The following is a 14,992-nucleotide window of genomic DNA, read 5'->3' as shown; positions in this document are numbered from 1 at the left end:
CAGCGAAAGCGAATACGACTTATAAGCAAGGCGTGAGAGGATTCAAGGTCAAGACTCTGAACAACAACAACAACAATTGAATCCTGTTGCCTAAAGCAGCGGGATCGATCCCTGAGTCCTTGTAAGCGCGGTTAGGTACATCAATAAGGAGCCAAGTCGTGGCTGTGTTCTTGGGCGGCCTGATTTCTCGACTCCAAGCTGGCTTTGAGTTTCTCGTCGTATCCGTATCCTGCTTTGGTCTTCCTGCTTGACTTGTTAGCTTTCAAAATGTTTACACTTTACATACTCTTGACCTGACGATACATACCTTGCTCTGTTTCTTTGCCAAAGTGATTACACCCAAGACTCGTGTCGAGACTGGTGTGTCAATATTACCTAATTAGTACAAACGAGCAGTCTTGCACCCGAATCCCGTCTAGTCTTGTTGTAAAGTGCTGATCCATCGACCTTGGGATTGGTATAAGGTCATGTGATGTTATGCCCGTAGCAGAGATTCCTCCGATACCAGCCGATCCACGTGACGCGCCCCGGATGTTGCCGAATCATGCCCCGCGTGGGGTCGATCGATAGCAAGACGCTTCTATGCTGGATATACATCTTCTGGGGACGCCTTTCTCTTGCATACTCGTGCAGAATTCAGTCGAGTAGCAACTCTCTTTCTTGGACCGCCCATCTGTCTGTATCCGTGCCAATTGGGCTGCACGGTTCTTGTACCACCAGACAAGTCGTCTTGACCGGCTTATCGGACCGAGGTCAGTGACTAGAAAAAGAAGACCTGCGATTCAACCGCACTTTTGCACAGCAATATCAAGATGGCATCGGTCCACGGAGATCTTCGGCATTTGCTACCGAGTAGCTACAAGCGGCACATCACGGCTTGGTTGGAGGAGGATTGCCCCAGCTTCGACTATGGTGGGTTTGTCGTTGGTGAGTCAGAGGGCGAGGCAAGATTACTGGGAAAGAGCAAGGTACGCAGCCTGGAATGCAATCTGATAGTAGGAAATGTCTATATGCTAAGTCATATACCAGGGTGTCGTTGCAGGTGTACCCTTTTTCGACGAGGTCTTTTCCCAATTGGGCTGCACGTATGCCTATCAACAAAGCCCCCCGCATACAGAACGGAATAGAATAGGCTGATGAGTGATGCTCGCAGAGTCGAATGGCACGTCAAGGAAGGCGAATCCATCGACCCGATCAAACACTGCGCCACCGTCCGCGGCCCCATTCGCCAGATCCTCCTCGGCGAGCGCGTCGCCCTCAACATCCTCGCCCGCTGCTCCGGCATCGCAACCAAGAGTTCCACCCTCGTGGCCGCCCTGCGCGCCCACGGCTGGCAGGGCACCCTCGCCGGCACCCGCAAGACCACGCCCGGCTTCCGCGTCGTCGAGAAATACGGCCTCCTCGTCGGCGGCGCCGACCCCCACCGGCACGACCTGAGCTCCATGACCATGCTCAAGGATAACCACGTCTGGGCCTGCGCCAACAACCGCTCCGCCGCGGATGGAGGATCTGCCCCCGCCGACATCCAGTCAATCGCGGCAGCTATCCCCCGCGCCGTCCAGGCGGCCAAGGCGACGGGCGGGTTCTCGACGAAAGTCGAGGTCGAATGCCGCAGTCTCGAGGAGGCGAACGCGGCGATTGGCGCCGGCGCCGACGTCGTCATGCTCGACAACTTCAGCCCGGAGGGCGTCCGTGACGCGGCCCGCCAGCTCAAGCAGGAGTGGGCCGGCAAGCAAAAGTCGTTCCTCGTCGAGGTCAGCGGCGGTCTGACCGAGTCCAACGCCGCGGCCTATGCCTGTCCCGATGTGGACATCCTCTCAACCAGCTCCATCCACCAGGGGACTCCCATCGTGGACTTTTCACTCAAGGTGTCGCTGCGGTAGATGGGTTTTGTGTATGTGGGTTGGTTTAATTCTGTATATGGCATTGGCGAACAGCCACGGGCGTTCTCGGCTTGTATCATTCCCCATGACACTGAGCATAATCTCCGTAAAGGGCGGAGTAGACCCCAGAACCGACTTGTAATGGATTACTGATTTCCAAATGTCGCGGCTTGCTTGGGCTTATTGTGTCGCGAGCAAACAAGATGTCATCGCACCTTTCGAGGTGTCCATCTACAGTCTATCCATAAGGCCACAAGCCAGTAGAAGATGCGCCGGCATCCGATAGTGACCTCAATCGACTGTCGTCGAATTTGTGAACAATTACTCCTCAGCTATGCACAGCCCGGATTTATCAATCCCAAGAAATCAACAAGAACCAAGGGGTATATAGTACATCAAGTCCAGTATAAAAGCATGGCATGACATGACATAACGTTCAACCGAACGACATCCTTGAGCGCACAAATAACAAAGCAGCCGCTAGAGATGCAAAAAAAAATCATATGTCAAGGAGAATACGAACAAGTAAAAGTGACGATGCTAAAAGAGGCAGGAATTGTGCGTCGAGCTTAAACTTCAATATCCACACATATCCCTTCTCCTTCGCTCGAGCTCAGCTCCTCATCCCTACGACGGCCATAATCACCATCGTTGCTCGGATCGGAGTGCTCTGATTTGCGGACTCGACCGTGATCGTAATCGCCGTCGGTCGAGGTCTCTGCCGACAGGCCTCGCCGCATGCGCTGTCTCTCTAGCTGAGCACGGAGCCGTTGGTTCTCCGCATCCCGCTCCTCGAGCCGCTTGCGAGCTCCGCTGCGATCAAGCAAACGCGCCTCCCGCTCCGCCTTCAATCGCTTCTCCAGTTCCCTCAGGCGGTGGATCCATCTCTCGTTGCTCACCGGGTCGCCCGACGCATGCCGCGAGCGCGAACTGGGGACGATGGCACCCGCGTCGTCGGCTGGCGCGTTCGATGATGGCTGAGGGATGCCTGTTGTCGAACTCCGGAGCGGATTTTTGGAAAGGTGGGGCGTCGCTGACTTCTCGATCACGGAACGGTGGCGGGTCAAGGCCGAGGACTCTGCGTCTGCTCCGGACTCCGTGTTCAATGTTCGACTCGGCGAGCGTGGGATACCTTGTCCCATACCGGCGGCAACAGCTGCTGCGGATGTTGGGCCGCGACTGCGCGAGTGAGACTGAAGCAGATTCAGCTCCGCCTTTAGCAGCCGGTTCTCTCCACGTAGCTTGGCGATCTCGGGCGACATCCCGGACTGGCCTCTGCTATGCTGCTGAGCCCGCAAATTCATCACCGACTCCTCCAAGCGGTCGAGCTTCTTAATGCGTAGTCCCAAGGTATGCTCCAGAGTCTGATACTGCTTGGTCAGATCGCGCTCGACGCCCTTGATGCGGCTCTTAAATCCCGCTATCACATTCTCGAGTGTCTTGACCGCGAGCAAGAGGTTGCGGCTGAATCCTGGCCAGAATAATATATTGCCAATCACCTCTTGGCTGGGTAGGTTTCCGTTGATGAGACTGTTCGAATGCGCCCAGTCCGGCCCACACATTGCGGACAGCCGCTTCCACATTGTCAGTAACATAGAGTTTCGCTCGTTCAGCTGCTCTTTGAACTGCTGTTCGAGCGCGGTAAATCGCTTGCGGTCCTGGCTCCGGGCGTTTTCCAACTCCGTAATGCGTGAATTGTTCTGAGTGATAGTGCGAGATGCCTGGTGATGAGATTTGAGGGCCTGTTCAAACGACTGCTTGTCTGCCCGACGGGCCTGTCGTTCACGCTCAAGGAGCTCAGCCAGCTTGCGAGACTCGAGTCCGTGACTTTCAAGAAGAGCATCGCGATTCCGCAAGAGAGACTCCTTCTCGTCGAGTTTTGAGCGGACGCTCTCAAGCTCCAAGGCTGTCGACTCAAGTTCCTTTTGTAGCTTCATGATGTTGGAAATCAGGCTGGAACGGCTGCCAGTGAGATCGCCCAGCGTTTCCCTCAGGTTATTCTCCAAGTCCATGAGCCGCTCTCTCCAGGTGGCCGTTTCGATCTCTTGCGCAGACAGGCTCTTCTTCAACCTGCGGGCCTCCTCCCTGGCTGCAGAAGCCTCCCGGTTCAGTTCGTTGATGATGCGCTGAACTTCCTGTTTCTCCTTGGTTCCTACAACTTCGCGTTGATGTCGTTCTTCGGCCAGGCGAGCTTCCAGCTCCTTTACCTTGTCCCTTTCGCTCTGCAGACTCATCTGGCATGTCTTAAGTTCAGACTCCAGGTCCCCAATCCTAATCTTATCACCATCTTGCTCTTCTCGCAGGAACGCAATCTCGTTTTGGCTCGATTCGATTTGGACAGTAAGTCGCTGCACCTTCGTATTCGCGTCATAAAGACTCTTCTCCAATGCCTCCATCTCTCGGTTACAGTCCTGGAGCTCTCTTTGAACTGTTTMATATCGTTGCAGGTTTGTTTGCGCGTCTTCCTCGAGCCGTATGATACCTTCACTGGCGGAGCGCATCTCAGCTTGCAATGCCCGGAGGTTCTCGTCCTGATTCCGGAGCTCCTCTTCCAGACGCTCACATTCGTCTGTCTTCCGTCTGAGATCCTCCTCGAGGCCTTCTATATCTTCTGTATACTGGGCGTCCATAATCTGCATGTTGACGATGCACTCATTCATTTTTCGTTCAGCTTCGTCACGTTCTTGGTGTAACGCGTTGAACATCTCATCAGCCCCGTCTACGTCGGCCTGATACTGCTTGTCGAGGGCATCGTATTCCGCGATGCGTTCTTCTAACTCGGCCCTGATAGCTTGGTTCTCAAGTTTCAGCGCGGATACTTGGTCACGCAGTTGGCCAATCCGCAGTTCCAGGTCCTCGCGTTCTGCATCATCGCTTCGAGATGGTCCTGTCCCGTCACTGGCCCGCGAAGAGGATCTCCCCTGGGCCCGAGAAGCAGAACGATCGAATATGCTATCTCCAGCGATAGATCGAACACCGTCACGTCGCTGACCAAGTTTCAGCTCCTCGATCTCTTGGTACAGGCGCTCTTTCTCCTTGTTACGAGATGTGAGCATGGACGTCTGGGCGCTAACTTCTCTCCTCAGTTCCGCATTCTCCTGTCTGAGGAGTCGTAGCTCTTCCACGAGTGTATCGCTGGACGAACTAGCAAGGGTCGGCACGCGGGGCATATCTCTGTCAGAGGCTGTCGTATACGAGATCATGGATCCCACGCGATCTCGCTGCCCGGCTCTGGGAAGGGCGATCACGTAGTTCAATTCGTTCCGAAGGGCCTGCACTTCATCCTTAATTCGCTTGTTTTCCTCCTCGGCCTGTTCCCGCGCGGCAGTTTCTGCGTCAAGCATATCCTTCCACATATCCTGCCGCATCGATATGTCAGTACCAAGCATCGGGATGTACGCTGCAGGACATTGGAGTTCATTACCCTCTCTTCCCTTGCCCCAGCCTCTGAACCGATCGGCCTGTCACTCAATGCTTTGACCATCTCGGCGAGTCTTCTCTTTTCGCTTTCCCGAACCATACTCTCGGACCGAAGCCTCTCGATTTCAAGCTCGTAAGCCTCCTGTCTCTCCCGCAGATATAGAATCTCTTCGTCCTGTGCGGCATCCCGGGAATCCTCGTCGGAGCCCTCGGGATCGTGGTTAGCCATGGAATCTTTGTCCGATTGTTGGTCCTTGAGCTGCTTTTCCAAGTCGCGGATCTTCCTCTTCAAATTCTGATTGTCTTTCTGCAACTTGAGCTTGTCCGACTTCAGCTCCACATTCTCAGAGATCATCTCCTTGATCCCTTCCTCCGAACGCCTGTTCAGCGCTTCGTTGAGGAAGTGGATGCGCATCTTCAGATCAAAGTTCTCCTTCGACAGACGGTCAATCGTGCTGCTTTGCTCTTTGAGCGTCATGGTTCGACCGCTCCTCGCGAAACCCGGAGTTGGGAGACCAGCACGCTTCTCCGGGGACGATGAACGGCCAGCAAACTCTTCCCGAAACTGTCTGACAAATGCGCTTGGTACTTGCACGTCCTTGACACGTTCTGCAATGGCGGTGTCTGTTGGAAAAATGTTGTCTCGAGGCTTCGCCTTTGGTGTCATTGGCCCTTGATCGTCCCCTAACGCGGGTGATTGGCGTTCTCGGTGAGACTGCGGCTGTGACTGCTGAGATGAGCCGGGCCGCGACTGTGATGTGCCTTCTTCCTCAGTCAGGGTCTGCAGGCCACCCTCGGCAACCGCGGAGGGATTCCTCCTCTCCATGACATTCTCGTCACTCAGGCCAGAAATGCCGGAAGCCATGCTACCTAAGCTAATAGATCTCGTTAGGTTGTTGCGTTGGTCACCTTGAGCAGGAAGAGAGTTGCCTGGGACCGCGCCACCGGACTGAAGGGCGTAGTCCGCGCCCAGCGTTGCATCGCTATTGGTAGTCTCGGTGTTGTTACTGGCGACGGATGAATATGAGAGGCGATGCGATGACTGGCGACTGGTCAAGTATCTTGGCCTGCTGCCCCTTCGACTGCTTGTGCGGGAGGCTGCTTCTGCATCCTGGCCACTCTCGTTCTGAAAAAGTCTCGGTCGTTCCAACGATGAGCTCCGAAAACTTGTCTGTATACTTAGATTACCCGGCTGCATGGAGCGATTCAGATCTGATGTCGTAGAGTGGTCAGCCTCTTCTTGGCCAAGCCTGTTGATTGATTGCGAACCCTCCGAGAAAGTAGACTGCATTCTCGTCGACGATCGCGCCGCTGCTTCCGCTGCAGGCGATGAAGATATCGCCTCCAACGTGGTCGTATCCTCTCCATGTTGTTGCGACACGGTAGTGGGCGTAGCTTCCAGGCCCATAGTAGAGTCGTCGTGAGGACCCAAACTCGGAGTCTGCGGAACCGGCACCCCCTCACCAGTGGATGTCAAGTCGTGGCTCGTATTGTCCGCTGTCATGAAGGAGGACTGGTTGGTCTCCGATGCGGCAGGTTCATGCGCATTTGCACTGGGATCTTCGATCAAGAGAGTATTGCCGATACCCGCGGCCCTGTTCGGAGTAGCGACCTCGATTGTCGAAGGTTCGGGTAAGAAACTCGACTCCATGTCCATCAATTTCCTCCGCATCTCTTTCTCTTCCAAGAAGGTCTGGTTCTCAGCGCGCTCATGGTCTCCATCATCGCTGGAAAGGAACAAACTACTGTCGTCGTGATCGGGCAAGGGAGGGAGGTGAGATATATTCGAATCGTCTTGGTCCGAAGGATCGATCGTGGAGGTGGGATCCTCGTGTCGGCCTAAATCGAGTGTGGTCTCGTCTTGCGTATGGTAAATATCGCTTTCTGTATCGTGAGCTTCGTCCATTGTTGTATTGCTGCCGAGGGGAGGATCTCCCCGTGCGGTGTCCTGCACCATCAAATCAAAAGGGTTGCAGAATTCCTCCACCGACGCGAACACTTCGTCGTCTGTATCAAAGGCGCCAGGTATCGAGACGCACGACGGGAGGAGATTTGATTGCGCGCAGTGAGTGATTTGGAAGATCGGAGACGGAGAGGATGGCGGCGAAAGGTCGGAATTGGTCGACATGGTGACAGTCGTATTATTGTTGTTATTATTATGATTTAGTTCCAACTAGTCTAGTCGGTTTCAGACTGACGTTGGCGGCTTGCATCCAGCGTCTGGGCACACAGCGACACAAGTCTATTCCCTGCTCCACATGCACCTGAAGAGATCAGTTCGATTCGATCGAAGCTAAACATATAGATAGACATCATGATTCATGAGCTCAAGCCTCCTAGCCAGCTTATGGCGTCGGAGTTTCGCTTAGCTTACCTCGTCGGTGGGATGAATTCTTCGACAATGCCAACAAAACAATGGATTGTTACCTCTCTACTGGGCACAAAATCATGTTCTTGACAGCTGCATTGGATACATGCAATGGCTCTGATACTTATAGATGGCAGCAATGGGTGAAAGAAGATGAGAATGAGGTTGTTAAGAAGCAAGGGATCGGAGGAGGAGAATGATGTGTATGATGGGTTCCCTTCCCTCCTGACGTGGTGAACCGGTCCTTGTTGTTTACTGTCAGTGGGAGTGTGACCAGTCAGACAATGTCACGCCATTTGGTTGAGAGGCTCATTATTCTTACTTGTTCTTGTTACTGACAGTTCAATTCCAAAATGATGGTTACGGAGCTCCCKGAGAAGTTTGTAGATTAAAATTCTAAATATTTTACATCGAGAATACAACTCATACCGACCCTTGAGAAAAGGATAAAGAGGGAAAGAAACAAGTAAACACTATCGTGATATCCATAACGTCAGGCTCATCATTCTCGCAGAGAACGAAAACAAAAAGAAACGAAGACAAGTGTCGTGGCATGGGAGGCATATCTGCAGAACATGATCCCCGATTCCAGGCAAAGTAGGCGTGGGTGGAAGATCGACAGAAGGCCGTATAGGGCGCGGAAACATGACATGAAGAGGTTTTACGTCTCAGGGACGGATGTCCTGATCACGAAGGGGTGTCTTCTTCGCGAGTTGCATAGATCTTGTTTTTAGCATCTATTGCGGCTTGGAGCGAATCAATATACGTCCGGAACTTCACAATTTCCCGTAGCAAATACGAGGATTTCCGTTCCCAATTGGCCATCGCCTTGGCTGCGTTGGGATGGCGAGGGGAGAATGCAAGAATCATGGCGGGTCGAAGCTCGTTGTGGCGCGACAAGTCATCCTCCACGTTCTTGACATACGTTTGTAAAGCCTTCAGCTGCTCGGCCTCGGGCAGTGCTGAGGCCGCCATACTCTGCTGAGGTGGCGCCCAATCACTGATATGTACCCGATCCGCCGGCAGCTTAGGTCGGATGCCCTGCTGGTCAATAGAGCTGCGGATGGAGCTCTGAATGCTAGCTCGAGGCCCGGATGAAGGTGGCGTTCTGTTGTTGTCGGCGTGCACCAGAGCGCTGTTGATCACGGCATCGCTCCATCCGTACTCAATGTTACTGATTCCTCCGACCAAAGGCTCCTTAGACAACCTCGCGCTCCAGTAGTTGGCGGATGAGACGAATTCCCGGACAATCTCGGGTGTGCCCGCCTGAAACAGGTGCACGGCGCCAGTCGGCAAACTCAATGCCCAGACGTGTGGACGTGACTTGGAATAGCCTGGGGGCGGAAGTGCACTGGCAATCGTGTGCCGCAGGAGAAATTTCCAAATCTCTTGGGCATTTTCGGTCCAGTTTCCACCTCCCACCACGACCCCTCCGTGAGGACGCTGTTTGGGTTTCTGCCGCAGGGTCTTCGCCGTGTTGCTGAATGAGAACAGACGCATCCAGCCTTGCTGAATCACAGCGAAGCATTCATTCCAATTACGATCCCTGGCCCTCTTATCGACCGAATCCAAGTGTTGCTTGTGTTTGAGGCTACCTTCTTTGGCCCACGGGGCCCCGGCCAGTTGTAGAGTCTCATCCTCCAGGAGATGAGCCGTGCCTTCCTCTTCCACACTCGTAATGGAGTGCGCAGAATCCTCACGGATGATCGCCTGGCTGAGTGCGTTCGCGAAACCAATCGACTGTTGATAATCCCCGCGCGGATAATCCGAGCCGAAAGAATCGACAGACGCAGAAGTCAATTTACCGAGAGAGTATTTACTCCACGTACTAGAGGCAGACGGGCTCCAGAGAGACGACTGGTCGTCCAAGCTGGTTCGGCTGGACCCCATCGTGGACGGAGGATACAATCTAGCCCGCGAGCGCGGTTTGGAGGACCATCGCGCTGCTCCATAGCGAGAATCAGCCGAGCGACCGCGAGGGAAGATGTCAGAGCCGCTTTTGCTGATTGTGCTTGGACTTCTCCGCAGACCATGATGGTTGGCGTTAAGGCCGAGTAGATTGTTTGACTGGGGTTGCGGACCATCCCTAGCAGTTGCAGCGCCATGGAGCGGAAGTTTTTGCTTCTGAATCGAGGAGTAGAAGTCTCTCAGCACAGTCTCCACCTGTTGCTCCCATAGCCTCATCGAACCATTGAATGTCGCATTAACCAACGGACCGACGTCGCTTTCAGGATCACCCGACAATTTGATCGAGAGATCGGTTCGAGACAACCGATTAACGAGCTTGTGGGGTGGGTGACTCGGCCGGTCTGTGTCGGCATTGGACGCCTCAGGATTGTTGGTCGGGTTCGGCTGCGGCGTGGCGGGTAACGAAGCCGACTCTTGCGTTGGCAGTCTCGATCGATTAGCAGGTCGAATGGTTTCGAATCCGTCCGGAGCTGCCTCAAGAGCAACCCGACGTATTGTCGGCATCGTGTTCCGAACGAACTGATTCTTCGTCATCTTCTGCTCAATATCTGCCAGATGAAGATCCGTGTTCAACAGTAGTAAAGAATAGCAGATAGTGTGGACAACGTCTAGACTATGTTAGATTTGGGGGTATACTCTGTAATGGAAGGTGAAAGAAAGTGAACGCACCGGCAGCTTTGAAGCCATGTCGCGGATTACACTGGCACCACCTAGTTGAGAAAGCATCCAGCACTCGATCTACCTGCTGCGTCTCGCCCTTGAGCACTAATCGGGTACAAAGGCTTCGTAGTGCTGCAAGAATGTTCATGTTGGACCAGTCAAAGAGCTCCATGTATGCCTCTCTGATAGAAGCACGACGAGGATCGCCAAGCCAGGCAGCAGCCGGCTCATTGCCTACCACTTGGTCTTGACTATCGAACAGTCGCCTTGCTTGATCTCGATCAGAACTCGAGGGCCCGCCTGGCACGGCGTCGTCAGAGCATTCAGCGGTGGCCTCGATGATCTGTGGAGGCTTAGGATCTTCCGACGGCACCGCAGGGGTGTTGGCGGCTGTAAAGAATTCTTCCGAGTCAGCAGGCGAGACTTGAGGCGAAGCATCCGCCTTCGCGGCCGGGATGGATAGCTTGCTGGGTTGGGCCTGCTGGTCTCCACAGGAGTTGGATCTTTGGCGATGGCCTGCAGTTCTCTGGCCCGAGTTGACGGTGGCGGTTTCCATGATTGAGTACTCTGAATCTTCCAGAGGTGACACACTTGCTGGAGATGTACTCTCGACTACCGGAGACAGAGCCGGGGCGGATTTCGTCGTCGTTGGGATCATGATATGGGAGGTGCCGTCAGACAACTGACCGACGTTCTCGCCCTCGGAAGAATTGAGGCCATCCTCGACCGCCATTTTCTCCTGCTGTCGATCAACAGAGATCGAATCCATTTCAGTGGTCCTGGCTGTGGACTCTTCATCTCCGCTGCTGTTCATCAGGAATGATGTATCGTGGCCACTGCCTGCGGTTGGAGGCGGATATAGGCTGTATTTTGATGTCTGACCGCCCTTGGTGGGAGCTGTAGAAACATTTTCTTTCTCGTTCCTTGCTGAGGTAAGGCTTGTATTCATATTTTCTGCATGATCTGCACCTGCGACCCGAATCGGGCCACTATTGGACTTATCACATGCGGCGCCAATGCCATCAGCAAGGTACGGATTCATAACCTTTCTGAGACTACTGACAGGGCTGGGCTCCGGTTTCAAAATCTCCACAGCCTTGGAGCCTAGTTCCTGAGGAAGAATAATGGGAGGTGGTAGGTTGTCGGTCATAGATATCGACTTCTTTCGCCGACGGAAAAATGAAGACTTCTTGTTCACCACATGTGGTTGACCTTCGCGGAGTGCATTTGCGCCAGACACATTGTTTCTTAACGGCTGTCTGCGGCTCCTGAGACTTCCGCCAGCTGCATTTGTGTCCTTGGTGTCATTCTCTTGTGTCAACGTGCTGTCAGATTGGACGCTTTCCGACGGTCCTGAAGCGGTGTTTTTCGACGATCCGAACACGCGCCGGAAAAATCCCTGGCGCTCCTTGGCAGGTGTTATGTCTGGCGAGGCCAGCATAGCAGGTTTATTGAACGAAATTGTCGGACTTGGAGCGGGCGGGTCGAGCGATGCTGATATTGCTGGGGGCGGATCCAGCCCGTCATCGGCCAGTTTAGCAAGCTCGCTGTCTCCGCCTCGCATGATAGAGCTGGTACCAATGTTCTCCGGCCGGGATTTCCTAGGTTGGTTGTTTCGGGACGATTTGATGCTATTCCGCCGGGAGGCGACTGGTGTCCGCGAAGACTGACTGTTCAAGACACCGGCATAGTCACTTTGAGCCGAGGAGTGTAACTTCCGGGGGCCAGCCGGTACGCTGGGTGTTGGAGCAGCATCTGTATTGTCGTAGAACGTGGAATCGTAATCAGCAGGAATGAAAGCCGGCCTAGTACCGTAATCGAAGCTGGCCGAACGTCGCTCACCCGACGAGTCCGCTCTCCCTCTGATGAGAGCTGGACCGAAGTCGAGATTGGAAGATGAGCTTGCTTTGCTGCTTTTCCTCGTCCCGCGAGTCGTTTGATCGGCCCCGGTGACGGTTCGATACTCATAGAGTTGACCTCGTGAATTGGTCCCTTCTCGGCTGCGGGTACTCCCGAACCGTCCCAGGCCGGAGTGATACTGGGAGCTACTGTTGCTCCGGCGGCCTCTGGCCGCAGAGGCCGGCTGGGTCCCATAGCGAGTCGAGCTGTCGTCGTAGCCAAAGTCCGCTTCTGATGAAAGGGACGAGGAGAATGTATGGCCGCGATATCGATGTGGTCCCGAGGACTCCTGCGAGTTCCGACCGTACAATTCGGATTCAAAGACGGAGTTGAAGAGTCGGTAGTCATCGAGAACCGAATTGCCTGTGGACAAGGCGAACTGATCTAGAGAAAGCAACATATTGTCGACAATGGACGTGCGCGCGGCATGTTTTGGAGACAGGGAGAGGTCATGGGGATCCCGCTCTTCACTTGAATCATTACTGCTGTTGTTCGCATTGTCGGCCGGATTCGTATCGTCTAGGAAGGTTTCGCGCAACGAGGGACGGGGATGGAGCCCTCGCTTGAAAGGCTTGCAGTTGGACGCTTGTGAAGGTGGTGTTCGAGGGGGCGATCGATTCGTGTGGGCATCCTTTCTGATGCTACTCGACCGGACTGGACGATTCATGGCTGAGCACTTGGTCAGGACTCGTGTGTAGCGGGATAAGATCTAGTTGAACCAGCTACCCGATATCGCCTGGGCACACTGTGTAGAAAAAGATGCCACCCGCTACGTTGTCCAGTACGAGGACGCAACGTGGACGAGTTCTGACCGGGGGCTTCTCAATCGCAATGGCCGGCTGTCTGCGAGTTGGCCATATACATATATTCCTCTTCAAATTCAAACCGATCTTCTTCGGGAGGAGACAAAGGTAGGTGTTTGTGAGTGTCACCTGTCGGTCATTGCGGAAGCGGGAACAAAGATGGCCTTGATTCCGCGCGGTAGGGGGAAGCGGAAAAAGTGAATGTCAATTGAGCGAGAGGAAGTCCTTGGGACGACAGATCGCAAGCAGCCGGTGACGTTCTGAGGAGCCTGGCAGGGATAGGGCAGTCAGAGAAGAAAAAGAACAAGCCCCATAAAAGACCATGAAAGTGCTAGTCTAAGTAAGATGATGATCGGGGAGGGGAACGATGGGGACTGGAGAGCGGACCGTGGAAGCCTCAGGCAAGGGACCAGGAACCGGAACCACCAAAAAATCGACGGTCAAGGATGAAACGCCGAAAGGGTGCAGGAAGACGGCGATGGATATTAAATTATTCCAGATCAGGAGGCGATGAGAATTGAGTTCTCCAATATTCGCTAGGAATTGTCAATGCGACCGTCAGACACGACATGAACCTTTCGATGTCGCAGGCCGACCAAGTCGGTACTTTTCAGGGGCAGAACATGAGATAATCCACTCGCACTCTACAAACTAGATTCGGATACGGCTAGAGCTGCTTTGTTGGCTGCAGAGGCTTGACACTAAGAACCACTAGTTCGAGGAACAACAAAAGTAAGAGGATTAACACTCTGGCAGTCTAGATATGGTCTGGCGTCGAGTGTCTGAGAATCTGCATGTCATGTTTTCTGTGTTATGATTCCTCTACTTGTTCAAATAAGTGCATGATGAATTTGCCTAGAATGACTCGCGTGGCAAATACATAGGTAGCAATTGATCTAAATTTCATTCTCCTGCAACTACTACCTCTCCATTAGAATGGTTTACAAGGTCATTAGGGACTATCGGCCCATCGTTGAACTACCTTATTCATCCATGTGGGCTGGTGGGGACCGGAGAGACAAGAGTACCCCAAGGATTATCCAAGGTAGCTAGCTACTCCGTTTAGAAAGGTACTAACGGAGATAAATCACTAGAACGGAAGTCTCAGAGGAAGTATCGTTGTAAGCGAGGAACTGCTTTACTACTGCCCTTTAAAGTGATTAGTTTCAAGTAGAGTTGTTAATGTATCATCATAGTCATGCTGCTCCGACGGAGGAGTAGGGATTCGTACGGAATTTGCATTTTTAGGCTACATAGTCTCCACAGGGCACATGGTAGATAAAATCCAGTATCTAGGTAATGATACATCTCATCTGCCCGAACTCTGTGGACTGTTCCTAACTGTTCTCTATGAGTCGTCCATGCAGCCGAATGAATTTGAATCGCGGCCTCTGTAAGGCACGCATACATCCGCTTGTGACGTGTCAAAACCTTGAATCTTCCATGAATCATGAATGGCCATTGATAATCTGTACGTAGAACCAGCTTTCTTCTTTGATCAATTGCCGTCAACCCATGTGTATCCTAGACGCATCGACAAAATCGATATCTTGATAGTTCACCGAGATCTAGAGATCTGCGGAATCCGTAGAGACCTATCACTCTTCCACATTATCCCTCTCAATCGCAATAATCTGCTGCTTTCAAGAGGACGTTTAGCATAGAGCAATCACATTTCAAATCGTGTGAAGAGAACTAAGTTGTTGGTCCAAATCTTTCGGTTCCTCGGCGTTGCTATCAGGAGCCATTTCTGCTCTCAAGCACGCATCTTAGTCCAGACCATGGTATATTCTAGGCTCACCGGCGAACCGTAGCCAAGTTGTCAAAAGGCATCGATCACAGGAAATCGAATAAGCATCAGCAGCGTTTAAACAACGTTTAAGAGTGTGTGGATTGCCAAATTCCAAGACGTCGACTTTGTATGTTATTATTGTATGTTGTTGTAGTACATAAATGCTTAGTAACGGCGTCAACAGATGACATAACGGCGG

At 53.1% G+C, this 14,992-nt stretch overlaps 3 protein-coding genes across 3 annotated transcripts; 1 reads left to right on the top strand and 2 right to left on the bottom strand.

Annotated features, from left to right (window-relative positions):
- Positions 1-812: 812 nt before the first annotated feature.
- On the top strand, positions 813-1,883 carry Asppvi_006121 (nicotinate-nucleotide diphosphorylase (carboxylating); the record flags this gene model as incomplete). The annotated part of the gene is made up of 3 exons (XM_043302026.1): positions 813-968; positions 1,030-1,085; positions 1,154-1,883. The coding sequence occupies 3 exons, from the start codon at positions 813-815 to the stop codon at positions 1,881-1,883; spliced, it is 942 nt and encodes a 313-aa protein (XP_043157961.1).
- A 569-nt stretch (positions 1,884-2,452) lies between these two features.
- On the bottom strand, positions 2,453-7,431 carry Asppvi_006120 (putative anucleate primary sterigmata (ApsB); the record flags this gene model as incomplete). The annotated part of the gene is made up of 2 exons (XM_043302025.1): positions 2,453-5,242; positions 5,308-7,431. The coding sequence occupies 2 exons, from the start codon at positions 7,429-7,431 to the stop codon at positions 2,453-2,455; spliced, it is 4,914 nt and encodes a 1,637-aa protein (XP_043157960.1).
- Positions 7,432-8,358: 927 nt separating this feature from the next.
- Positions 8,359-12,865, bottom strand: Asppvi_006119 (Sec7 domain protein; the record flags this gene model as incomplete). The annotated part of the gene is made up of 2 exons (XM_043302024.1): positions 8,359-10,247; positions 10,309-12,865. The coding sequence occupies 2 exons, from the start codon at positions 12,863-12,865 to the stop codon at positions 8,359-8,361; spliced, it is 4,446 nt and encodes a 1,481-aa protein (XP_043157959.1).
- Positions 12,866-14,992: the final 2,127 nt, after the last annotated feature.

Source organism: Aspergillus pseudoviridinutans (genome assembly GCF_018340605.1).
Source record: "Aspergillus pseudoviridinutans IFM 55266 DNA, scaffold_4, whole genome shotgun sequence".
NCBI lineage: Eukaryota > Fungi > Ascomycota > Eurotiomycetes > Eurotiales > Aspergillaceae > Aspergillus > Aspergillus pseudoviridinutans.
Note: the sequence above shows the minus strand (reverse complement) of the source record. Positions and strands in the feature narration are given on the sequence as shown.